General features: G+C 46.3%; 1 protein-coding gene across 1 annotated transcript in view; it reads right to left on the bottom strand.

Annotated features, from left to right (window-relative positions):
• LOC137654533 (pre-mRNA-splicing factor ISY1 homolog) overlaps nucleotides 1–27,955 on the bottom strand; it is a 135,936-nt gene that overhangs the window by 35,269 nt on the left and 72,712 nt on the right. The window contains exon 5 of the mRNA XM_068388244.1: nucleotides 27,700–27,887. Within this exon, the coding sequence (XP_068244345.1) occupies nucleotides 27,700–27,887 (188 nt within the window). The remainder of the gene's footprint in view (nucleotides 1–27,699; nucleotides 27,888–27,955) is intronic.

Here is a 27,955-nt window from a genome sequence, read left to right as displayed (position 1 = left end):
AGCTTTTGCTCAGAGAGTTTATGCCTCAACTGAAAAGGAGTACAATTTACCCATGAAAGAAACACTTTCTGGTACAACTCAGGAACATAAATGGTGGTCTACCCTTAAATCTGCACTCTTCGGTGTGGATGCAACAGTTCCTCCTTAACTTAAACCAGATGGCTCAGTCACTCACTGTCCAAAGGAAAAGGCAACCCTTTTGGCTGATGTTTTTGACAGTACACAGAGTAATGAAAAACTTGAACTTCCTCATTCCTGTTTTCCTGAGGCTAAACTAACTAGTTTAGCTTTTCGATCTCGTGAGATTAAAGCTCTGTTGGTGGACCTTGATGCTTATGGAGGTGTAGACCCAAATGGTATTTTTCCTTTGTTTTTTATAAAGACAGCAGATTTCTTAGCGCCAAAGTTATCTGTTATTTTGCGCAAGTTAGCAAGAAGAGGAGCTTTTAGCACTAGTTGGAGAATTGGTAATGTTACTCCTCTATGTAAATGTGTTTGTGGTAGCTCAAGTCCCACTGATTACCGCCCAATTTCCATAACTCCCATATTATCTAAAGTTTTTGAACGTCTTCTGGCAAAACGTCTTAATAGGTTTGCTGAAGGTAATCATATATTCCCTAGTTTGCAATTTGGTTTTCGTAAAGGCCTTGGAGCATGTGATGCCCTTCTTACAATCTCCAATGCTGTACAGAAATCCCTTGATTGTGGTCGGGAAGTTTGTATGATTGGCATTGATTTTAGTGCTGCCTTTGACCGTGTTAATCATGAGGCCCTTGTTTTCAAACTGAAACAGTTGGGAGTGGGTGGGTCGTTTCTTAGCATTATCATTGATTTTTTAAGTAATAGATCTCAATGAAATGTGATATCCGGTGTTCCACAGGGTAGTGTTCTTGGCCCATTACTTTTCATACTATATACACATGACATGTGGTTTGGCCTAGAAAACAAGCTTGTTGCATATGCAGATGATGCTACTCTCTTTGCATCAATTCCATCCCGTGAATGTAGAGCTAGGGTTGGTGAATCCCTTAATAGAGATTTAGCTAGAATTAGTGCATGGTGCAAATTATGGGATATGAAGTTGAATCCTAACAAAACTCAAAGTATGATTGTAAGTAGGTCAAGGACGGTGGCTCCTCAACACCCAGATCTCAGTATTGATAATGTTTCTTTAAATATGTAGGACTCTTTCAAAATTTTAAGTGTGATTCTCGACAGTAAATTTACTTTTGAGAAACATATAAGGTCTGTGTCTTCTTCTATTGCACAAAAAATAGGCTTATTGAGAAAGTCTTTCAAGATTTTCGGTGATCAATCTATTCTGAAGAAGTATTTTAATTCTTTCATTCTACCTTGTTTTGAGTATTGTTCTCCTGTCTGGTGTTCAGCTGCTGATTCTCATCTTAATTTGTTGGACAGAAACTTACGGTCTATTAAATTTCTTATTCCTGATCTAGATATTAATCTCTGGCACCGTCGTTCAATTAGTTCATTATGCATGTTGCATAAGATTTTTCATAACTCTGACCATCCTTTACAGTCAGATCTCCCTGGACAATTCTATCCTGTTCGTAATACTAGGCAGGCAGTTAATTCTAATAGCTAGGCCTTCTCCATCACGAGGCTCAATAATATGCAGTACTCTAGAAGTTTTATTCCAGCTGTGACCGAGTTGTGGAATGATCTTCCTAATCGGGTGGTTGAATCAGTAGAACTTCAAAAGTTCAAAGTTGGAGCAAATGCTTTTTTGTTGACCAGGCGGACATGTCTTTTCATAGTTTATTTATGACATATTTGTTTTTGATGTTGTTAATAGTTTATACATGACATGTCTGTTTTGACGTTGTTACTTATTTTAGAATGATTTATTGTTAATTTGTTCTCTTCATTTATTTATTTCCTTATTTCCTTTCCTCACTGGGCTATTTTTCCCTGTTGGAGCCCCTGGGCTTATAGCATCTTGCTTTTCCAACTAGGGTTGTAGCTTGGATAGTAATAATAATAATAATAATAATAATAATAATAATAATAATAATAATAAAGGAATTATACGTGCAACGTATACAGAAAATATTTTTCCTCCCTGAAATGGAAGAAATGATGAGTGCCACTCTAAAACTGAAAATTTTGATAAATTTTCCCAATATAAATTCTGTAAATGTTGTATACTATCAACACTGTGTACTATGTACACACGGCACAAGTGTCATCTGTATAATTCCACACCTGAGATTTTGAACAGTCTTAGTGTCATCATGGTGACACTCACTTAAAAGGTATCACACTGGAAGTGTCAACACCTTTTCACCCTAATTGATACTCCCAATCAATTAACTGTTCATCACAGCACTAGACGACAGGTTTTAATACACTACCTGCCACCACCACATAATGCTTCAGTTCATGGACTTGCTTAGCGTAGTGTTTGTAGAACACACTGGATGATTTCCATCCAGTATATGAGCGAAGACGCTCAAAGTCCATATACAGTGATGCCTCAGCATACGAAAGTAATCCGTTCAGGATACGGTTTCGTATCCTGATTTTTTCGTATCCTGAGTCGCGTTTTACATGTAAATAGCCTAATCCGTTCCAAGCCTTACGAAAAGACACCTTTTCTTTCATAAACACGCTAAACTGTAGTAATAAACATGCAATGAAGCCATTTCTATCATTCAATAATTAACCCAACCGTTAAAAACAGCCTAATCCATTCCAGAAACCACAATGAGATTATTCAATAATGTAGTTATAGCATAGTTATCCCCTCCAAGCTCTAAGAAAACGGTCTGTTTTCTTTACTACTGTATAAAAGTTACGGTACTGTATGTAAAGCATTTGGATCAGTGAAGGTGTATTGTTACCTGTACACCTAAATTAAGGGTTGATACCCTGAAAAAAAAGGTACTGTACTCTCGGCGACAAGTTGGGATCTCGTAAGCTTTAAGTATCCTGAAAATTTTTTCGCATAATGGGGCATAAAAATCTTTGTATCGCTTTTCGTACCCTGAATTTTTCGTAAGCAGAAACTTTCGTATCCAGAGGTATCACTGTACTGAAAAAAGTTCAGTGATGAAGCAATTTTCCTTGGATCACGACCTGCGGGTGTACCGTCAGGATCCCCTCTGCGAATGAAGTAGATGAGCTTCGCCCTCAGTTATTTTAGGGATAAGTTTGATCCTGAGGTTTCTCCTTTGAAGAGCTGTCCTCCCCTGAAGTCTGAAGTTTTACGAAGATAGACCTTTAGACACTCTACTGGACATAGAAAGACATCTTCCTTCAGAAGGCAGATTCTCCAGGGCCCCTATCTTTTAGTGGGTAGCTCGTTCTTGGGGAGAAAAGCTAGCTCAGGAAAGAGATTCAGTTCTCCCACTTCTGTGAACTGAATGTGGCCCTCATTTCTTAATAGGGCTACTATTTCACTAACTCTAGTCCCTAAGGCTATTGCGAACAGGAAAATAACCTTCTGAGTTAGATCCTTGAGAGAACAATCTTCATTGTTCACAAATGAAGCATAATGTAGGACCTCTTCCAAAGACCATGAAATGGGCTTCGGAGGAGCTGCAGGCCTAAGTCTAGCGCATGCCTTCGGGATCTTATTAAAGATTTCGTTCGTCAAATCCACTTGAAAGGCATATAGAAGAGGTCTAGTCAAGGCTGACTTACATGCAGCTATCGTGTTAGCTGTCAGACCTTGATTATGAAGGTGGATAAAGAAGGACAGACAGAAGTCTATTGAAATTTCTTTCGGTCCTTCTGCTTTAACAAAAGCAACCCACTTTTTCCAAAACGATTCATATTTTCTTCTAGTTGACTTAGACTTGTATTCTTCTAAGAAGTCTATACTGCCTTTTGAGATCCCAAATCTTTTCTTAACCGCTAGGGCGAGAAAATCATGAAATGAAGGTTTTGGGTTCTCTGTGATGAATCAAAGACAGTTAACTTCTGAACCCGTTGAGATAGTGCTGGGTTCGGTACAAGGGCCACCCTCAGCTTCAGTTCCCTCACTAGAGGGAACCAGTTGCTCTTGGGCTATTTGGGAGCCACTAAAGCTGCCGTTCTGTGGAAGGATCTCAGCATGTTGAGGACCTTCAGCAGGAGATTGGATGGAAGGAACAAGAAATTCTGGGTCCATCTCCTCTAGAGGGTCCTCGTATGGGGCTACATATCGAGGTAGTTTCTTGATGACGCTCGTCACGAAGAGGTCGATCTGCAGTTCCTGGACTTGTTCCAAGATGGAAGAGAATGAGTCTGTGTCTGTGGACCATTCTGACTCTATCGGCTTGAGCCTGAGTAGAGCATACGCTGTCACATTGCGGATCATTTGTAAGTGAACTGCTGATAGGTGCCATCTCTTTAGGCAAGGGATGGCTAATATCACATGGATTATATGGGACGATCTCGAGCCTTGTCAGTTCAGACATCTCACTATCACTTCACTGTCCAAGATCTGCCTGATGAGGGCTGATCTGCGTGGGGAGAGTTTTCCCAATGTCAAAAGTACTGCCATGGCTTCCAAAATGTTGATGAGAAGGGCCTTGAACAGAGATGAACAAGTTCCTTGAACTTTCCTTTGATGAGAGCGAAATCCCCATTCTTCTGTCGAGGCAATATGTAGCTCCAAATGTGGACTCTCAAGCAGGGGCAAGAGATGCTCTGAATCTATAGACTGGAAAAGATGGCCATTGATCTATGTCTTACCTCTGAAGAGTTTCATTTCAAAGGCTTTTAATATACTTCAGGATTTTTCAGGGACAGCTGTGCTAATAGCACCACTGTGGCCCAACATCCTGTGGTATCCATTGCTTCAACATCTGAAAGCAAGAATGCACCCACTTTGGTCTGCACAGCTATATCAAAAGTAGAAAGGTGGATAACCTTTGTTTCCTCCTTTCTGATACAGAACCTTCATTCTTGGATTTTCTCTCCCATATTTTCGGGAAAGATTTCTCAGCCCAAAATGACAAATTCGTAGATAATTTGTACTTTTCCTAACTATACAAACCTTAGCCATTTAATAGGGGGTTATTACTTTCGGCGTAGCTGTAATGACGAGCCATTAGAATCTTAACGAGGGTTTACTACCCCACCGCTGGTTAACGGGGTAGGGAGGGTAGCTTGCTACCCCCCCCCCCCCCTCACATACACCTGTGCTTGAGCTCACTTTGCTTAGAGGTAGGACTTCAAGGGGGATAGGGCTGGCGGGAAAATTTGATTAAATAGCTAAGGTTTGTATAGTTAGGAAAAATGAAAATTATCTACGAATTTGTCATTTGTTCCGTAACTGACATACAAACCACGCTATTTAATAGGGGTGACTCACCCATTAGGAAGGGTGGAAAGTCCCGGCCAGTACTGGCTTTTGGCTTTGCCTGGGGACTCAGTATCTGAGTGTGTCAGCACTCAACAATAAGGAGTCCCTGCACCTCGCTAGAACCTTGCTACGCAAGGGCTACGGCCTACGTAAGCTGTATGTGAAGGTATGAAGTGTGACTCGTCCTAAGAAGTTGACCTGTAGTCCTTTAGATGGAAACTTTAGGCTAGGACTCTCCCAATACCACCTCGTCAGGGTATGGGGACGTGACAGTATTAACTTAATACTAGGAACACAAGGAAACATGGTTTACCTGCAGTGGTTTGAGGTCAGCTGTGCAGAGAACCAAGGATGCTGCTTTCTCCAAAAGAGGGGAGGAAGAAGAAAAGAATAAGGGCCAGACATACCTTTTCAGTCATGCAGACTAAGACTGGGTAACAATGCCCTCAACCGTCTGCTACTTGTCCATTAAGAAGCCTGAGGTTTTAAACCAGCTGTTGTGCAGCCACCACAGGGCATAGAAAACGTATCGAGCCTCCTGTGGGTCACGTCTTGCAGGTAGTGGGCTGTGAAGGTCGTCTGACGCTTCCACACCCCAGCTTGGAGCACCTGCGTCACTGAGAAATTTTTCTTGAAAGCCAGGGACGTAGCTACGCCCCTGGCGTCATGTGCTCTACGGCGACGTGACGGGAGAGGGTCTGGATTCAGGGACAGATGGATCACCCTACGAATCCATGCCGAGATGGTGTTCTTGGTGACCCTCCTCTTAGGCCTCCCAGTGCTCACAAACAATGCCTGCACCTGGGGACGTACTACACCCATTCTTTTGAGATATAGCCTCAGACTCCTTACTGGACACAGTAGGAGATGGTCTGGGTCATCTATTACAGAACGAAGACTCAAAATCTGGAAGGAGTCGAACCGAGGGTCCGGCACCCCCGGATTCTGAGTCTTAGCAATAAACTCAGGACCGAATTTGAACGTTACCTCCCCCCATCCCCTTGAATGGGCGATGTCATATGAGAGACCATAAAGTTCACTGACTCGCTTGGCCGAGGCCAAAGCTAGTAGGAACACTTAGGTGGCGACCTGAAGCCTGGCGTAATGGTTTGTAGGGAGGTCTCTTAAGAGACCTGAGAACTCGAACCACGTTCCATGGAGGAGGTCTCACTTCTGACTGAGGGCAGGTAAGTTAATAACTTTGTATGAGTAGGGAAAGTTCCCGCGAAGAAGAAATGTCCACTCCTTTGAGCCTGAACGCTAGACTTAAGGCTGAGCGATAGCCTTTCACCGCCGAGACTGAAAGGCGCATTTCTTCCCGCAAATACACGAAGAACTCCACTATTGCTGGAATAGTGGCATCAAGTGGAGAGATACCCCTTCCACGACACCAACCACAGAACACCTTCCACTTTGCCTGGTAGACAGATGCGGATGACTTTCGCCGATATCCAGATATCCAAACCGCAACTTGTTGCGAAAATCTTCTCTCAGCGAGGAGATGCTGGATAGTCTCCAGGCGTGAAGTCGTAGCGAAGCTACGGCTTTGTGAAAGATGTTGGCGTGTGGTTGTCTGAGTAGCTCGTGTCGCGGAGGGAGTTCTCTCGGAAGTTCCGTTAGGAGTTGCAGAAGGTCCGGAAACCATTCTGCGTGATGTCATAGCGGAGCTATAAGGGTCATCGAAAGATTGACCGATATTCTGGTCTTGTTGAGCACCCTCCTCATCAGACAGAACGGGGGAAAGGCGTACACGTCGATGTTGTCCCACCGTTGTTGGAAGGCATCTTGCCAGAGCGCCTTGGGATCCGGGACTGGGGAGCAGTACAGCGGAAGCTTGAAGTTCAACGCTGTCGCGAACAAATCCACAGTCAGGGAACCCCACAAAGTCAGGACTTTGTTGGCCACTAGATGATCCAAAGACCACTCGGTACTCACTATCTGAGACGCTCTGCTCAGACTGTCGGCGAGCACATTCCTCTTGTCTGGAATGAAACGTGCCGATAGTGGAATCGAGTGGACTTCGGTCCATCTCAGTATCTTTACTGCGAGATGGGATAGCTGCTTTGAAAAGGTACCTCCTTGCTTGTTGATGTAAGCCACTGCTATGGTGTCACTCATCACCACCAGAGAGTGACCCGGCAGGTATTGTTGGAACTGTTGAAGGGCCAGGAATACGGCCTTCATTTCTAGCAGATTTATATGGAGGCACTTTTCTGATTCTGATCACAGGCCTGAGGTCTTGTGTTGCAGAACGTGGGCCCCCACCCTTTCTTTGAGGCGTCCGAAAACAGCATCAAATCCGGGGGGAGGACGAGAAGATCCACTCCTCTTCATGGATTCTCGTCTGTCACCCACCACTGGAAATCCGTCCGTTCCGCATGTGCCATAGGGATCATGATGTCCGGGGAATCGTAACCCTGATTCCACCGAGACTAGAGTCGCCATTGGAGGGGCCTCATGAATCTCATCCTGAGGCGACCGTTGGGAACTAGACGGGCCAAAGATGAGAGGTGACCGAGGAGATGTAACCACGATTGGGCTGGAAGTTCTTCTCGTCTAAGAAGGGCTTGCGACCCTCCTCAGCCTTGCTATCCTGCCGTCTAATGGGAAGGCTTTGTGGAGATTGGTGTCTATGATCATGCCTAGATATACCAGTCTTTGAGTGGGAAGCAGAGAGGACTTCTCGAGATTTACCATGATCCCCAGATCTTGGCAAAGTCCCAGAAGTTTGTCTTGGTGTCGAAAAAGGGCTGACTACGAGTCTGCTAGGATCAGCCAGTCGTCCAGATAACGGAGGAGACGGATGCCGATTCTGTGTGCCCACGACGATATTAGGGTGAACACTCTGGTGAAAACCTGTGGTGCTGTGGAGAGACCAAAACACAGCACCTTGAACTGGTAAACCTTCTTGTCTAGGCTGAATCTTAAATACTTCCTTGAAGACGGATGGACTGGGATCTAGAAGTACACGTCCTTCAGGTCCAGTGTACATATGAAGTCTTGCGGTCTCATTGCAAGTCTGACCGTGTCTGCGGTCTCCATGCTGAACGGAGTTTGCTTGACAAACTTGTTCAGAGCTGAGAGGTCGATGACTGGTCTCCAGCCTCCAGATGCCTTCTTTACAAGAAAGAGTCGACTGAAGAAGCCTGGAGACCCGTCGAGGACCTCTTGGAGAGCGCCCTTCTTCAACATGGTCTGGACTTCTGCCCGAAGGGCTTGCCCCCTTGCTGATCCCATGGCAAGGGAGCTCAACGACAGTGGATCCGCTGTAAGGGGAGGTAGAGATGTTGTGAACGAGACGCGATATCCCTGACTGATTACGGAAATCGTCCAGGAATCGGCCCCGAGTTGCTGCCACCTAATTGCGCAACTTTGTAGGCATCCCCCCACTGGTGGACATGCAGGGGGACTGCCAATCATAGCGTTTGCGGCCTCGGCCGTTCCTGGCTGCTGACGCGCTGTGGGCGCCGACACATCCTGTTGTGAAACAGGCAACGGTCCCTTCGGGACAACAAGGGCGTATGCGCAAGTTGGCTCATACGTCCCTTACACGCCAGCGCTCACCTGCGCGCCAACACTCACCTGTGCGCCAACACTCACCTGCGCGCAAGCGCTCATCTACCGAGGATGTTCCTGTTAAAGCGCGCCAGCGCTCACCTGCGCGCCATTGGTCTCCTGCGCGCCAGCGCTCACCAACGCGCCAGCGCTCACCAACGCGCCAGCGCTCACCAACGCGCCAGCGCTCACCAACGCGCCAGCGCTCTCCTGCGCGCCAGTGCTCGCCTGCGCGCCAGCGCTCTCTGCGCCAACGATCTTCTGATCTGGGCGCAGTAGGGAAGTTAATTTTTTCCCCTGCTCGTCAGCGCTCACCAACGCGCTGTCATTCTCTACCTGCGCGCCATCCCTCGCCAGCATGCCTTCGCGCGCAGTCTCCCATTCGCGCCTACGAGGTTGCGCACGTGCGCCCTGAGCGCCAACGCCCATCTCCCCAGCCTGATGTATTACTTTCGGCGTAGCTGAAATGACGAGCCATTAATTTTTAACGAGGGTTTGCTACCCACATCGCTAGTTAGCTTGCTACACCCCCGCTTTCACACACCTGTGCTTGAGCTCACTTTGCTTGGAGGTAGGACTTCAAGGGGGATAGGGCTAGTGGGCAAGTTTGGTTAAATAGCTAAGGTTTGTATAGTTAGGAAAAATACAAATTATCTACGAATTTGTCATTGGTTCCATACCTGGAATACAAACCACGCTATTTAATAGGGGTGTCTCACCCATTAGAAAGGGTGGACGTACCAGGCAGTCTGGATTTTGGCTTTGTCCGGGGACTCCTTATTCGAGTGTGTAAGCACCCAAGAAATAAGGAGTCCCTGCACCTCGCTAGAACCTTGCTACGCAAGGTCTGCGTCCTACGCAAGCTGTGTGTGAAGGTATGAAGAAGTGTGACTCATCCTAGAAAGTTGTTCTGAAGTTCTTTAGATAGAAACTTGTAGACTAAGACTTTCCCAATACCACCTCGTCAGGGTATGGGGACGTAACAGTATTAATCTTAATACTAGGAACACGAGCATGGTTTACCTGCAGTGGTTTGAGGTTAGCTATGCAGAGAACCCACAATGCTGCTTTCCCCAAGAGAGGGGATGATGAGGAAAAGAATAAGGGCCAGTCAAACCTTTTCATTCATGCAGACTACAACCGGGTAACAATGCCCTCAACCTTCTGCTACTTGTCCAATAAGGAGCTTGAGGTTTTAAACCAGCTGTTGTGCAGCCACCACAGGACCGATAGAGAACGTATCAAGTCTCCTGTGGGTCACGTCATGCAGGTAGTGGGATGTGAAAGTTGTTTGGCAAGCGCACGCATGCGGGAGAGTGCTCGCACACAGGATTAATATGTTGAGTGCGCGGGAACGCGGGAGAGAGTTCGCACGCATCTATACCAGCCGTAGGGCGCGCGCGCAGGAGAAAGATCCCTAGCGAGCGGGCGCGCAGTTGAATCATGTGGGGAGCGCGAGAGAATGTTGGCGCGCATCCATTGGAGAGGATGGGCGAGCGTGCGCAGGGCGCACGCGCGTATCTTTGCGGATGCGTGCGGGAGAAGGCTGGCGCGCAGGTGAGCGCTGGCGCGATGGTACTGGTTGGCGTGTGGAGAGGCCAGCATTGCTGACTTCCCAGAAGTACTACTTTCAGTAGATCGTTGGCGCGTATGATGATGCGCAGCATGGCGAGCAGGAGAGTTGGATGTTGGGCGCGTATGCACGCGGGCAGGAGACTGATGGCGCGCGGGAGAGCGCTGGCGCGCAGGAGAGCGCCATTGCGCAGGAGGTTGATGGCGCGCAGGTGAGTGTTGGCGCGCAGCTGAGCGCGGGCGCGTAGGAGAATGTTAGCGTGTAAGCGATAGGGCGCACTGGCGTGCAGGAGAACGTGGGCGCGTATGCACATGAGGGCGCGCATAGCACGTGATGGAGCTATGCTCCAGTTGGAGCGTATGCGCGTGTTGGCGCATACGCACTTGATGCCCTGTGTTAGGGTTTAGTGTTGGGGCCTGACGAGCTACTAAGGAGCGTTTGTCAGGTCTCGTTGGCGCGTAGCGCGTATGTGGTTGGCGCGCAATAGTGTGCTTAGGTGGAGCCTCGTTAGGCCCATGTAGAAATGGTGACGGCAGGTCGGCATTTCTGTCGGATGGAACGTCAACGTGTCCTTTAAAAGGACGACCTTCCACCAAAGGAGATCGCGAACGATCTGCAGAAAGGCCAAGGAGCAGTGATAGATGATTGGTCTCAAGGCTCCTCTGCGGTGGACTGCATCGAAGGCGAAGAAGAAGGCGAACCTTCCGACGAATGCGCCCTCTGGGGGCCGTTGAATCAGCAAGCTGACCTTATGCAGTCCTCCGAAGAGGAGTCTGTAAGTGAACTCCCCCGAAGGAGAGAAACACTAGCAGGAGAGACTGACGATGGACTTAGTTTCTCCCTCGTAGGTTGAACAGGAAGGGAGAAACTAAGCCATCAGCTACCGTAGAGTTTGGAGAGGCAGAGGTGATGGGTGATACTGCATTGGATACCTCTGATACCACAACGTCGACAAGAGACAGAGGATCAACCTCTGACGGTGATGACGATTGCTTGACAGCGGCATCCAATCGGACGTAGTTGAGCAAAACCTCCTTGGAGGGCGAACCCGTAAGCCCCAAGGAGGACCAAAGCTGAAATAAGGAGATTAGTGACATATCCTCCCCCGGGGGGAGAGGTGGAGCTGCTTCGCTAGGGGAAGCAACGTCATCTCTCGAGTCCCGAGGTTGGTAAACAATACATTGGTCTACGCTACCACTCGACGGTCTCTCGAAAGAGACCGACTGAGTGGGAGCTTCGGAGGAGGTTTGGGCAACGGAAGAAAAGGCCTTTGGTTTTTCTCCTTTCAAAGAAACCTTCGAAGGAGAAATATCCCGTTTGGACTTCTTCTTCCGTCGTCGCGAAAACCTCTGCCACGGGGAGGTAGACCACTCACTACACCTGTTGTTGCTATCACACCGTTGGCTGCTACAAGAAGGACAAAGGGCGTGAGGATAAGTCTCGACCGCCGACATGAATGTTCCACAGGGGCAGTCGGGAAACCCAGGGCAGGTGCGCATGATCGCAGAGGCCAACTTCACATATACAGAACTAGAAAAAGAAAAGACAAAGGCAATTAAATGGCTGCCAAATGACGGCGAGGATGAGAGCGGACACGTCCAACCACCATCCAAGCCGAGAGCAAAGTGAGCTCAGGCAGTATGAGAGGGAGGAGTGTAGCAAGCTACCCTACCCTACCCCCGCTAACTAGCAGTGTGTGTAGTAAACCCTCGTTAAAAATTAATGGCTCGTCATTTCAGCTACGCCGAAAGTAATACCCCTATTGAATAGCATGGTTTGTATATCCAGTTACAATACAAATGCAATTTCATGACATTAAGAGTTTTACATGGTGGTCCAGGCATAGGATGTTTAATTAAACATTGCCTGAAATAGATCCAAGCAATACAACATTCATGCGTGGTACTTAGCACATTTGTGGCTCCTACAGGAATAGTCCGGAGAGAAGGACCAAATCAACCAGGCCCTTCAGAAGCAGAGTAATTTAATGTTGGGCAGCCAGTATTCTTCAATTACCCTCATGAGGTAAGAACCAGACTTGTCATCCTTTCTTCTTACTCATGGGAACTTGTGCATTTGTTGTGGGATTTGCTTGGTTGCGGACAGTTGTCCAGGAATGGGCACTAGTCTAATAATTTGTATTTTTCCTAGCTATACAAACTAGGGAGGGCATGTCCCCCAGCTTACCACCAGTGGGGGGATGCCTGCAATGTTCTTGGAAAAGGTGGCAGGACTTAGGGGCTGACCCTTGGACGGTAGAAGTCCTTCGTTCAGGGTACTGGATCCCCTTCCTTGTGACATCATCACGTTTAGACACAGTGGCACACTCAGATTTGTTTATCTGAACGTTTGGCTTAGTTGTATTCTTAGCTGAAATTCTTGATAAAATGTGATTTGTTACACTCGACTTAACAGCGTTATTACGCTTAGGAGAGGCCTGTTTTGAGCGAGTAGGCATTGTCAAATCTTGTGAAGGGGACAAAGCCGAAGTGGTCCAACCACTCTTATAATAAAGAGATGACAAATCCCTTGCCTTGTCACAGGAACTCTTTAGAGGAGTTTTCTGCCGAAGACCCCTAGGAGAACGAGGCAGGCCTTGCTCACTATTTTGAACTGAAGACTGGTAATAAAAGTCTTTCAATAAGGCTGCTTCAGTATGTAAGGAAATGACAGGCTCTACCCAAAAGGTTCAGCCGGGAATCATGTGATACCTTCACAGTTCTGATGGGAGACATTTCTACAGGGGGAAACATCTTATCTGCACAATCTGATATATATAAGTCTCCACTTCATGTACTCTTAGTAGGGAGAGAGATCTAGAAATTACATATTAATCAGGGACATATGCATCTGAAGGAACTGGCTCAGGGAGCATAGAGGCCATAAGCACAGGTTCAATCCCATGATGCACATTATTAACACTGCAAGATAAAATGCCGACAAAATTAAGGCCGTCATCTTTTGCGACTGAAGCCTCAGAGGGCTCCTGACACAAAGAACTTGGAGGGGAAATAATGCTCACTGCCGAACCCAACTTACGCTTCTTCTCATTTCTAACAGAAGGCGAAGAAAGAGAATGATGTCTCTTAGATTGGTTCTTACATCAAGAACAATATCTCTCCCACTGGGAGGATGACCACTCCCTACAATACTCAAAGGGTGATTTCACAGAACATCATTTACCTCTACATGAAGGACAAAACGGCTGTGGATCCCCTTCTATCCGGTTTATAAATGTACCAACTCAGCCAGGGCAAGAATGCATCGAATTCGACATAATGTCGAAAAACACACACGCGTATCTCACAAATAATGAAAGCATACAAGTGATAAAAAATGTCAAAGACACAAAAGACAAGTACTATGCACTATCAGGGTATCGTATAGGCATTGCGGTCGTCTGATAGCAGAAAAGAAGGAAGGCCCGTCAGACCTCCTTCCCGGCCAGAAGTATTGTGGGTAAGCGCTTGGAACAAGCATAGCAAGTCATGCACAGCAGTTGACCAGCAATGCAGCATGATGTATTCTACCAATTTCTTTTTAATTGTCTGGATGTAGAAAACGAAACGAAGTAACCCCATATAAATGACTCAAAAGTTTGTATCTGCACTAGGAATAAACTTATTTTTGGGGAGGTGCTGTACACTGATACTCAGCCCTAGAGCAGGGGAAACAATATTTCTTTGGTATTCATGTCATATTGGATTCCTTGCTCTAGCTTTACATAGGAAAGTCTTTGGAAACTACACAGCACCTCACCCAAAAAATGTTATTTTTATTAATAAAATAAATTTTTGAATATACTTACCCGGTGATCATATAAGCTGCAACTCTGTTGCTCGACAGAAAAACCTACGGTCAAAATACGCCAGCGATCGCTATGCAGGTGGGGGTGTACATCAACAGCGCCATCTGTCGAGCAGGTACTTAGTACTCCAAGCAAACAAAGAACCAATTTTCTCCTCGGTCCACTGGGTCTCTATTGGGGAGGAAGGGAGGGTCCTTTAATATATGATCACCGGGTAAGTATATTAAAAAATTTATTTTATTAATAAAAATAACATTTTTCAATATTAAACTTAGCCGGTGATCATATAAGCTGATTCACACCCAGGGGGGTGGGTAGAGACCAGCATTACATGTTTACATTATTATGAGCTAAGTATTTTGTATTTCATTTTAGCAGTTATTCAAAATAACAAACATAAAATAAATAAGTACCTGGTAAGGAAGTCGACTTGAACAATTACTCTGCCTTTTTAAGTACGTCTTCCTTACGGAGCCTCGCGATCCTCTTAGGATGCTGAGCGACCCCTAGGATCTGAAGTATCAAGGGTTGCAACCCATACAACAGGACCTCATCAAAACCTCTAATCTAGGCGCTTCTCAAGAAATGACTTTGACCACCCGCCAAATCAAGTAGGATGCGAAAGGCTTCTTAGCCTTCCGGACAACCCAAAAACAATAATAAAACATTTCAAGAGAAAGATTAAACAGGTTATGGAATTAGGGAATTGTAGTGGTTGAGCCCTCACCCACTACTGCACTCGTTGCTACGAATGGTCCCAGAGTGTAGCAGTTCTCGTAAAGAGACTGGACATTCTTAAGATAAAAAGACGCGAACACTGATTTGCTTTTCCAATAGGTTGCGTCGATTATACTTTGCAGAGATCTATTTTGTTTAAAGGCCACGGAAGTTGCGACAGCTCTAACTTCGTGTGTCCTTACCTTCAGCAAAGCTTGGTCTTCCTCATTCAGATGGGAATGAGCTTCTCGTATTAACAGTCTGATAAAATAGGATAAAGCATTCTTTGACATAGGCAAAGATGGATTCTTAACTGAACACCATAAAGCTTCAGACGGGCCTCGTAAAGGTTTTTAAATAGAACTTAAGAGCTCTTACAGGACATAAGACTCTTTCTAGTTCATTTCCAACCATACGATAAGTTTGGAATATCGAACGATATTGGTCAAGGCCGAGAAGGCAGCTCCTGTTTGGCTAGAAAACCAAGTTGTAGAACATGTAGCCGTTTCGGATGAGAATCCGATGTTCTTGCTGAAGGCATGAATCTCACTGACTCTTTTAGCTGTGGCTAAGCATATCAGGAAAAGAGTCTTTAAGGTGAGATCTTTCAGGGAGGCTGATTGTAGCGGTTCGAACCTGTCTGACATAAGGAATCTTAGTACCACGTCTAAATTCCAAGCAGGTGTAACCAAACGACGCTCCTTCGTGGTCTCAAAAGACTTAAGGAGGTCCTGTAGATCTTTATTGTTGGAAAGATCTAAGCCTCTGTGACGGAAGACTGATGCCAACATGCTTCTGTAACCCTTGATAGTGGGAGCTGAAAGAGATCGTTCTTTCCTCAGATATAAGAGAAAGTCAGCTATTTGAGTTACAGAGGTACTGGTCGAGGATACGGATACTGACTTGCACCAGTTTCGGAAGATTTCCCACTTCGATTGGTAGACTCTAAGGGTGGATGTTCTCCTTGCTCTAGCAATCGCTCTGGCTGCCTCCTTCGAAAAGCCTCTAGCTCTCGAGAGTCTTTCGATAGTCTGAAGGCAGTCAGACGGAGAGCGTGGAGGCCATGGTGTACCTTCTTTACGCGTGGCTGACGTAGAAGGTCCACCCTTAGGGGAAGTGTTCTGGGAACGTCTACTAGCCATCGAAGTACCTCGGTGAGCCATTCTCTCGCGGGCCAGAGGGAAGCAACTAGCGTCAACCTTGTCCCTTCGTGAGAGGCGAACTTCTGCAGTACCTTGTTGACAATCTTGAACGGAGGGAATGCATATAGATCTAGATGTGACCAATCTAGTAGAAAGGCATCTATATGAACTGCTGCTGGGTCCGGGATTGGTGAGCAAAATATTGGGAGCCTCTTGGTCATCGAGGTTGCGAAGAGATCTATGGTTGGCTGGCCCCAGGTGGCCCAAAGTCTCTTGCATACATCCTTGTGGAGGGTCCATTCTGTTGGAATTATTTGTCCCTTCCGAATGAGACAATCTGCCATGACATTCAAGTTGCCTTGGATGAACCTCGTTACTAGTGATATGTCTAGACCTTTTGACCAGGTGAGGAGGTCCCTTGCGATCTCGTACAATGTCAGAGAGTAGGTCCCTCCTTGCTTGGAGATGTACGCCAAAGCCGTGGTGTTGTCCGAGTTCACCTCCACCACTTTGCCTTGAAGGAGAGACCTGAAGCTTTTCCAGGTCAGACGTACTGCCAGTAGCTCCTTGCAGTTGAAATGCATTGTCCTTTGACTCGAGTTCCATAATCCCGAGCATTCCCTACCGTCTAAGGTCGCACCCCAGCCTACGTCCGATGCGTCCGAGAAGAGAACGTGGTTGGGAGTCTGAACAGTCAGGGGAAGACCCTCTCTAAGGTTGATATAGTCCTTTCACCAAGTCAGACAAGACTTTATCTTTCCGGAAACCGGGATCGAGACCGCTTCTAGCGTCTTGTCCTTTTTCCAGTGAAAAGCTAGATGGTATAGAAGAAGACGGAGGTGTAGTCTTCCTAGTGACACAAATTGATCCACAGATGACAGTGTCCTACCAGACTCATCCACAGCCTGACTGGGCAGCGTTCCTTCTTCAGCATCTTCTGGATGGATAGCAGGGCTGGGGGCTGATCGCCTTGTTCAGCAACGTCCTCATCAGAAGGTTCCTCATCCGAAACTGATGGGGAAACGGCAACGGAGTGGGCAACGTCTGACTCGCTGAATCCGGTCGCACTGGTGGATGCGTGACGGAGCCGGACGCAATATCATGGCACTGCTGCACAGTCTGTGAACTGTCAACAACCATGGGTGCGCGAGGAAGTACAGCGTCAACCCGAAACTGTCTAGACTGTCTGGGTTGTGCAGTCAACACCCTACCGGGTTGCTGAGGTTGACGCACTGCGTCACAACAAGTCACCTCTGCTGGTTGTTGAACGTCCTGAACGTCAACAACCACCTCCGAGCGTCGCTTAACGTCAACGTGCGACTGGCAACCCACACTGGGTCGCATCGGTGGAGGAACCACCTCAACTGGCAGACGCGAGTAGGTTACCTCAGCGTCAACAGGGCGCACAACCGACCGGTTGGAAGGTTGTTGGCCAGAAGGAGGAACCACCTCAACTGGCAGACGCGAGTAGGTTACCTCAGCGTCAACAGGGCGCACAACCAACCGGTTGGAAGGTTGTTGGCCAGAAGGTTCTTCTCCGCATTTAAGTCCTCTATCAAGGACGCAAGCTTGGACTGCATGTCTTGCAGCAAAGCCCATTTAGGGTCTACGGGAGCAGGTGTGGCAACAGACGGGGTTAGCGACTGAGGCGGAACCATTTACCATCCCTGAAAGCCTTGTTATGTGTGACATAATAGTACAGCAAAACTTCAAAGGCTCGACAAAAGTTGAGAAGTTGACCTGTAAACAACTTGGAGCGTCTCCTGGCTAGGCGCCAGGGCGAGTCTACCAGAATTGGGAAGTCTATCTGGGCAGAGGCATGAACTCCCAAGCCGAGAACTTCTCTCGTGTCCTATCAGACTCTCGCTCTATAAGCCAGTTTAAAAGAAGGGAAATCAAAGGCTGTATCCCTAAAACTCCTCCTGGTGCAAAAACCAGTCGCCTAGCCAACGTAACGCTCTCTAGGAGAGCGAGAGAGCACTAGCTTAAAAACAACGGCTTCGAAGTAGCTAGGCCTAGTGTAAGTTCTGACGTTTAGGCGAACGAGGAGCAGCAGTTACAAGATCCGGACGAAGATCCTTAAAAAATCATCATGATTTAATTAAAGTCCATAGGAGGCTAAGCAGCTTAAGGCTCCTCTCCAAATGACAGAGTCCTCAAGGAAATATCAGTAGGAGGGAGAACAGCACTTTCTCATCTACAGGAACCTTGTCCGATAAAAGCTAGGTTATCTCAGTGAGTCTCTCACTGGTGCATTAGTAGCAGACCAGAAGGCAACGTCATGTAACTGCTTGACAGTCTGTGAACTGTCAACAACTGAACTGTCAACCACAACAGGTGCGTGAGGACATACAGCACTGGTGCATTAGTAGCAGACCAGAAGGCAACGTCATGTAACTGCTTGACAGTCTGTGAACTGTCAACAACTGAACTGTCACCCACAACAGGTGCGTGAGGACATACAGTGTTCACTCGAGACTGCTTTGACTGTCTATACTGAGCAGTCAAAACAACTCTAGAATGCGGAGGTTGACGCACCGCGTCAAAACAAAACAACTTAGACTGTTGTTGTACCTCGCGAACGTCAACGGAAGGTTCCGTGCGTTACTGAACGTCAACATGCGGCTGGCAGGGTACACTGGAACGCATGGGTGGCGGGACTCTCTTGGAGTGCGGGAGAAGGTCGCCTCAGCGTCCACAGGACGCACAACCGTGTTGGTTGTAGGCTAGAGGTTGGTGCAGTGTCAACCTTCTCCGCATGAAAGTCCCGCATCAATGACGTTAACTGAGACTGCATGGTCTGCAGCAAAGACCACTTAGGGTCTACAGGAGCAGGTGCGGCAACAGACGGTGTGACTGCCTGATGCGGTACCGCTTTGCCTCTCTTAGGAGGTGAGCAGTCGTCGGAAGACTGCAGCGAGTCCGAACTGACCCAGTGGCTACAACTGGGCCGTTGGACTTGCGCGGAAGGGACCGACTTGCGCTTAATAAGCTGCGAGTCCTTGGTCCATGGTTTCTTACGAAAAACCTCTTCCGCAGACGAGAAATAAATGGGCTCTCTCGTCTTTGTGTGGGTGGGGCGATCTTGGGTAGATACGCCCGAAACCACGGAGGGAAACGTCTGTTCGTTGATCAAGGCCTGACGAACCCATAAGTCGTTCGACATTACTTCTCCCCTGGGCTTGGGAGCTTGCAAGAGGTCCCAGACTAGGTGAACGACAGGCACGAACAGACGAACCCTCGGACGCAACACTGTAACACTTTGCGCATATCACTTTATCACTTCGATTTTCTGTTTTGCACTTATTTCACTGAAATCGAAACTTTTACTGATTTCTACCTGAAACACGCAATTCTACCCTTCATTAAAAGGTAGTAATTGCGAAAACAGTCGTATAATGCAGCTCATTAATACTAGCAAAAAACAGAAAACATATATAAAGATAAAGAATTCAGTGGCTGGGAAAGAGACTAAACACTAGTTCAAATAAACTACGTTTACAATCTCTCACCGCACATAGCCTGGGGACAAGAATAAAACCCTTGAAACGTTTTACCTTCTTCCCAGTACAGCAACTAGGGAGGAGAGTAACACGAGAACAACGTTACCCGCTTAAACGGAACGTTTTTTCTCCTCTCTCTCCCTCCGTCTCTATCTCTCTCTCTCTCTTGATTTCGCACCTAAGAGAAGAGCCCAATTATATATCGTCAAAAAAACATGTTATTTGACTAAAGGAAAAAACTGAAAGGTTTTCCAAATAAAAAGTTCCTTTAATTTAGAATTTAAAACATTTAAGCTAAGAAAGAATGAACGAAACGTCAGAATCGATTTACTCTTACTGCAAAGTGAAACCGTGATACACTCTCTCTCTATCGTAACGATAGAGCCCATGTTGAACGTCCTGAACGTCAACAACTGCGTAGTCTAAAAAACTAAACGTTAGTTCATCTTTGAAAACAGTACGAAGACTATCAAAGAAATTCTTTCATAAAACATTAAATTTAAAAAGTTTTAAATTCTTTAAAGGCTAAATACGATATAACGGGCTCAACGTTGATTAACTTCGGTTCCAAGTTAGGACCGCCTACTATCAGGAAAGGTCGCATATAAACAAAACATAAAAAATGTTATTTTTATTAGTAAAATAAATTTTTGAATATACTTACCCAATAATCATGTAGCTGTCAACTCCGTTGCCCGACAGAATTCTATGGAGGGATACGCCAGCTATCACAATACTAGAAGGGGGTGTATTTACCAGCGCCACCTGTGGCCAGGTACTCAAGTACTTCTTGTTGACACCTCCTCAATTATTCCTCGGTCCACTGGTTCTCTATGGGGAGGAAGGGAGGGTCGATTAAATCATGATTATCGGGTAAGTATATTCAAAAATTTATTTTACTAATAAAAATAACATTTTTCAATATTAAACTTACCCGATAATCATGTAGCTGATTCACACCCAGGGGGGTGGGTGAAAAACCCGTGTACAAGACTAAAGGATAGCTAAGTATCCCGTATTTCATATAATCAGTTATCCACAATAACAATGAAATAATAAGTACCTGGTAAGGAAGTCGACTTGAACCGTTACTCTGCCTTTAATAAGATCGTCTTCCTTACTGAGCGCAGCGTTCCTCTTGGGAGGCTGAATCAACTCAAAGGTGCTAAAGTATACAGGGCTGCAACCCATACTAAAGGACCTCATCACAACCTTTAACCTCGGCGCTTCTCAAGAAAGAATTGACCACCCGCCAAATCAACAAGGATGTGGAAGGCTTCTTAGCCGACCGTACAACCCATAAAAAGTATTCAAGAGAAAGGTTAAAAGGTTATGGGATTATGGAAATGTAGTGGCTGAGCCCTCGCCTACTACTGCATTCGTTGCTACGAATGGTCCCAGGGTGTAGCAGTACTCGTAAAGAGACTGGACATCTTTGAGATAGAATGATGCGAACACTGAATTGCTTCTCCAATAGGTTGCATCCATAACACTCTGCAGAGAATGGTTCTGTTTGAAGGCCACTGAAGTAGCCACAGCTCCCACTTCATGTGTCCTTACCTTCAGCAAAGCAAGGTCTTCTTCCTTCAGACGAGAATGTGTTTCTCTAATCAGAAGCCTGAATAGTAAGAAACTGAGTTCTTAGAACTTGGAAAAGAAGGTTTCTTGATAGCACACTATAAGGCTTCTGATTGTCCTTGTAAAGGTTAAGACCTTTTTAGATAGTACCTAAGAGCTCTAACTGGGCAAAGTACTCTTTTCAGATCATTCCCCACCAAGTTGGACAGGCTTGGGATCTCGAACGACTTAGGCCAAGGACGTGAAGGAAGCTCGTTTAGCAAAAACCGAGCTGCAAGGAACATGTAGCCGTTTCAGATGTGAAAACAATGATCCTGCTGAAGGCGTGGATCTCACTTACTCTTTTAGCTGTTGTCAAGCACACGAGGAAAAGAGTTTTTAATGTGAGGTCCTAAAAAGAGGCTGATTGGAGAGGTTCAAATCTTGATGACATAAGGAACCTTGGGACCACGTCTAGATTCCAGCCTGGAGTGGACAACCGACGTTCCTTTGAGGTCTCAAAAGACCTAGGGAGGTCCTGTAGATCTTTGTTGGTGGAAAGATCCAAGCCTCTGTGGCGGAAAACCGCTGCCAACATACTTCTGTAACCCTTGATCGTAGGAGCTGAAAGGGATCTTACTTTCCTTAGATATAACAGGAAGTCAGCAATCTGGGTTACAGGGGTACTGGTTGAGGAAACTGCATTGGTCTTGTACCAGCTACGGAAGACTTCCCCTTGAGACTGAAAGATTCTGAGAGTGGATGTTCTCCTTGCTTTGGCAATCGCTCTGGCTGCCTCCTTCGAAAAGCCCCTAGCTCTTGAGAGTCTTTCGAAAGTCTGAAGGCAGTCAGACGAAGAGCGTGGAGGATTGGGTGTACCTTCTTTACGTGAGGTAGACTTAGAAGGTTCACTCCTAGAGGAAGAGTCCTGGGAATGTCGACCAGCCATTGCAGTACCTCTAAGAACCCTTCTCTCGCGGACCAGAGCGGAGCCAACCAACGTCAGCCGTGTCCCTTAGTGAGAGGAGAACTTCTGAAGTACTCTGTTGACAATATTGAACGGCGGGAATGCATACAGGTCGAGATGGAACCAATCCAGCAGAAAAGCATCCACGTGAACTGCTGCTGGGTCTGGAATCGGAGAACAATACAACAGGAGTCTCTAGGTTATCGAGGTAGTGAACAGATCTATGGTTGGCTGACCCCACAGGGCCCAAAGTCTGTTGCAAACATTCTTGAGAAGGGTCCACTCTGTGGGGATGACCTGACCCTTCCGTCTGAGGTGATCTGCCATGACATTCATACCGCCCTGAATGAACCTCGTTACCAGTTAGCTTTCGATCTAAAGACCAGATGAGTAGGTCCCTTGCGATCTAGAACAACTTCCACGAAAGAGTCCCTCCCTGCTTGAAGATGTAAGCCAGGGCTGTGGTGTTGTCAGAGTCCACCTCCACCACTTTGTTAAGCTGGAGGGACTTGAAGTTTATCAAGGCCAGAATAACCGCCAACAACTTCTTGCAAATGATGTGAAGTGTCCTTTGCTCCTGATTCCATGTTCCCGAGCATTCTTGTCCGTCCAAAGTCGCACCCCAGCCCGTGTTTGATGCGTCCGAGAGGAGACGGCGGTCGAGTTTCTGAACAGCCAAAGGTAGCCTTCCTTGAGAAGAAAGCTGTTCTTACACCACGCGAGAGAAGACCTCCTCTCTTCGGAAACAGGAACTGAGACCGTCTCTAGCGTCATGTCCTTTATCCAGTGAGCAGCTAGATGATACTGAAGGGAGGGGAGGTGGAGTCTCCCTAACACGATGAACAGGGCCAGCGATGAAAGTGTCCCTGTTAGACTCATCCACTACCTGACTGAGCATCGGTTCCTTCTCAGCATGCTCTGGATGCATTCTAGGGCTTGGAAGATCCTTGGGGCCGACGGAAAAGTCCGAAAAGCTTGACTCTGAAGATCCATACCCAAGGAGACAATGGTCTGGGATGGAACGAGCTGAGACTCCTCAAAATTGACCAGGAGGCCCAGTTCCTTGGTCAGATCCATAGTCCATTTGAAAATCTCCAGACAGCGACGACTTGTGGGAGCTCTTAAAAGCCAGTCGTCTGACGGAGCCGGACACAAGATCATGATACTGCTGCACAGTCTGTGAACTGTTAATCATGGGCAAGCGAGGAAGTACAGTGACAACCCGAATCTGTCTAGACTGTCTGGGTCGTACAGACAACTCCTTAACGGGTTGCTGAGGTTGCCGCACTGCGTCACAACAAGTCACTTCTGTTGGTTGTTGAACGTCTTCCCCGTGACACATTGACTCCGTAAACAAAAAATCCTCTAACAAGGACTAAGCTTGGACTGCATGTCATGCAACACAGCTCAAGGTCTAAGGGAGCAGGTGTGGTAACAGACGGGATTAGCGACTGAAGTGGAACCATAACCTTCCCTGGAAGCATGTTATGCTTAAATAAAAGTCCATAAGAGGTTATGCAGCTAAAGGCTCCCTCCAAATGACAGAGTCCTCAAGGGAATATCAGAAGGAGGGAGAAAAGAACTTTCTCATCTACAGGGACCTTATCCTAGAAAAGCTAAGTTCTCTGAGTGAGGGTTCACTGGTGCAAAAGCAGCAGACTAGAAGGCAACGTTCTGAAACTGCTTGACAGTCTAGTGAGTTGGCAACAACCCAAGATGTGTGACTGAGAAGCATGCGGTAAGGTATGCAGAGCATGATGTATGCAGAGTATGCTGTATGCAGAGCATGCTGTATGTAGAGCATGTTGTATGCAGAGCATGCTGAAAGCAGAGCATGCTGTATGCAGAGCATGTTGTATGCAGAGCATGCTGAATGCAGAGCATGCTGTATGCTGAGCATGTAGTAAGCAGAGCCTGTTGTAAGCAGAGCCTGCTGTAAGGAAAGCAGAGCGTGTGCATGGCGTTTAACCTTTCTCAGAAAATCCATGACCAGTGCTAGAGTGCTTTATGCATGCTTGCATGGGGTTTAAAAATCAACATAATGTTTACCTTACATTCATAACTCATGATTCATATTTTTGCCATGGTTTGAAAATGGAGGTAAGGTATGCTGAACAGCAGAGTCAGAACGAGCTGGAACAACAATAGTTGTGGTTTCCTCTTCAAGACTCTGTTGAGGGAACACCTGAGGCTCAGTCTGCAAAGGCTGAATAAAAGACAAGCAGAAGGAAGGCGCATGGGTGGAGGAGGCTGACTCCTAGCATGAGTGGTTGAACCCAAGGGTTGCGCTTGCTGAGCGGTTGGCGGAAGCGGAGTAGCAAGTTCCAGTTCCTGTGGTGTGAGCGGAGCGCGATGAGGAAGAGGCTGCGCAGAACAAGGTAAATGTCTCGCAAGCTGAGGCTCCTGAGGCGCAAGGCTAAGGTGTTGTGGTGCTTGCCTTGTGGAGGGTTGAGCTCGCTGCAGCGAGAGCTGAGGAGACTGACTCATGGACGGGAGAGGTTGTTGTACCTCAACCGAGTGTTGCATCACTGGTGGAGCAGCAAGTGGAGGCGGAGGAAGAGAGGTATAATCCTCCTGATCCCATTGTAAAGGTTGCCTTAAGGAAGGCGAAGGCTGAACACCACTGGGAACAGCAAACTCAGCACGTGGCTCAACATCGTACGCCTGGCAGGTGGTACTGCGATCAGGCGGAGCGAGCGTAGGCGGAGGGAGTGTAGGCGGAGGCGGAGGAGCAACACTCTCAGCCCGACACTCACGCATCAAGTCCGAAAGCTGTGCTTGCATGGACTGTAGTAGAGTCCACAACATCGTACGCCTGGCAGGTGGTACTGCGATCAGGCGGAGCGAGTGTAGGCGGAGGGAGTGTAGGCGGAGGCGGAGGAGCAACACTCTCAGCCCGACACTCACTCATCAAGTCCGAAAGCTGTGCTTGCATGGACTGTAGTAGAGTCCACAACATCGTACGCCTGGCAGGTGGTACTGCGATCAGGCGGAGCGAGCATAGGCGGAGGGAGTGTAGGCGGAGGGAGTGTAGGCGGAGGCGGAGGCGCCACACTCTCAGCCCGACACTCACACATCAAGTCCGAAAGCAGTGCTTGCATGGACTGTAGTAGAGTCCACTTGGGGTCGGCAGAAACTACAGTAGGCTGAGGTAAAGCCTTAACAGTCGAGCTCTGTTGTGGCAGAACCTTACTCCTCTTAGGCGGAGTGCATTCAACTGATGACTGAGGAGAGTCAGAGCTAACCCAATGACTGTGAACTCTAACTTCGTACGTCTGGCATAGGTCTGGACTTTACGTTTAAAAGGTCTAGAGACCTGAGACCAGCGTTTTCTCCCCTAAATTTCTTCTGCAGACGAGCAAAATAAGGGCTCAATCGTCTGCGGGTGGGAGTGACGGTCTCGGTAAGACACGCCCACAACCACCGAGGATACTTCTGTGCGCCGATCAAGGCCTGCTGAACCCTTCTGCCCTTCGACATTGCTTCTCCCCTGGGCTTGGGAGCTTGCAAGAGGTCCCGGACTGGGAGGACGACTGGCGCGCACAAAAGTACCCTCACGAACAACACTGACATACTTTGCGCTAATCACTTATCACTTTGATTTCTGTTTGCACTTATTTCACTGAACTCGAAACTTTAAGTGGTTTGTACCTGAAACACGCAATTCTATCCTTTCTCAAAAGTTAGTAATTGCGAAAACAGAATTACAATGTAACAGAAAAATCTAATGAAAGATAATTCAGTGGCTGGAAAGAGACTAAACACTAGATCACTCTAGAAACGTTTAGTTTCTTCCCCTAAAGAGACTAGGGAGAAGAGCAAAAACGATAACGACGTTACTCGTACGCCTGGCAGGCTTGAATGAAACGTTTATCCTCTTTCTCCCTCCGTCTCTATCTCTCTCTCTCTCTCTCTCTCTCTTGACTTAGAACCTGAGAGAAGAGCCCAATCATATATATCGTTAAAACATATTATTGTTAAAGGAAAAAACTGAAAAGTTCCTTTATTAGGATCAAAACCATTAAGTTAAGAAAGAATGAACAAAACGCTAGACACGGTTACTCTTACTGCAACGTGAAACCGTGAACATTCTTTCTCTATCGTAACGATAGAGTGCAAGTTGAACGTTCTGAACGTCAACAACTGCAGAGACAAAACAAAACGTTAGTTCAACTTTGAAAACAGTACGAGACTATCAAAGAAATTCTTTCAAACTCTGTGGTGGAAATAGCATAATATGTTAACAGGTAAAACCGAAATGACGGGCTCAATGTTAATTAACTTCGGTACCAAGAAAAGACCGCCTACTATTAGGAAGGTCGAATATAAACAAATATAAAAATTAATTTTAATAAGTTTATAATAAAAGGAAGTTAATCGAAGAGGCCTATAAGAGGCGGAGAGATATAAAATAAATCTATAACTTTTGTTAAGCAAAATTAAGAAAGAGAGTCTATACTCTCTTAGACACCAACACTTCCGTCTAAGGGAAGGGTCGGCCATGAAAAGGTGAAAGAGAGTTCATACTCTCTTCGTCACCATAATTAATCAAATTAATTCCAAAAGCTAACTAAGCTAATATAGAAGTTTCCAGTAAAGCGACAGCCGAAATCAAAGAGAAATACTTCACCAAAGTCGTGAATCCAAGAACATAAGCGTATCCCAGAACGTCTTGCCGGAAGCACGACAGAGGAATAATTGAGGAGGTGTCAACAAGAAGTACTTGAGTACCTGGCCACAGGTGGCGCTGGTAAATACACCCCCTTCTAGTATTGTGATAGCTGGCGTATCCCTCCATAGAATTCTGTCGGGCAACGGAGTTGACAGCTACATGATTATCGGGTAAGTTTAATATTGAAAATTTATTTTTATATGTTTATAATAAAAGGAAAGTTAATCGAAGAGGCCTAATAAAGGCGGAGAGATATAAAATATATAGATCTATAACGTGTTAAGCAAAATTACTAAAAACCTAAACACATTTCCGTCTAAGGGAAGGGTCGGCCATTTAAAAGTGAAAGAGAGTCCATACTCTCTTTGTCACCATAATTAAATCTATCCAAAACGAGTTCAAGTTTTGAGATGAAGATAAAACCCCTGCATAGCGAAAGCTCAAAACTAGAATAGTGTACTTCACCAAATAGTTGTGAAAACAAATCCAGTTAGTAACAGCGTATTAGTAGGTCCTGACGGTAGCCCGACAGAGAGAAAATTGGTTCTTTGTTTGCTTGGAGTACTAAGTACCTGCTCGACAGATGGCGCTGTTGATGTACACCCCCACCTGCATAGCGATCGCTGGCGTATTTTGACCGTAGGTTTTTCTGTCGAGCAACAGAGTTGCAGCTTATATGATCACCGGCTAAGTTTAATATTGAAAAATAAGTTTTCCTTCGTCAAAACTTTATATTGTTTAAAAATTATCAAAAAGTACTTAACAGATTTCCTATTTCTGGCCTGCTTTACTGCTTTTGGTGGAAGTGCAGTTAAACAACAGAATCTACAACTACTATAACCTCTGAATAGATGTGCTGGCCTTCAATAAAGGTATCATTGTATATCTTACCTTTTCTCTCTGCTTTTCTCTCCAGTGGTATCAAAACGCCATCATCATCATCACGATACCCATAATAATCAGCATCAATATCTTTCATTAATTCCCCACGAGTTTTACGAGGAGGTGGCGGTGGCTCTTGCTCAAAAAGTTCTCGTACTCCAGGCAAATCTTTTGCAGCTCCAAAGTACATATAGCCTCTGAAATACAAGGTAAACATCATAAACTTTAAAAGTAATTTGTATTTTTCCTAACTATATATAGTAAG

Source organism: Palaemon carinicauda, chromosome 15 (genome assembly GCF_036898095.1).
Source record: "Palaemon carinicauda isolate YSFRI2023 chromosome 15, ASM3689809v2, whole genome shotgun sequence".
Taxonomy (NCBI): domain Eukaryota; kingdom Metazoa; phylum Arthropoda; class Malacostraca; order Decapoda; family Palaemonidae; genus Palaemon; species Palaemon carinicauda.
Note: the sequence above shows the minus strand (reverse complement) of the source record. Positions and strands in the feature narration are given on the sequence as shown.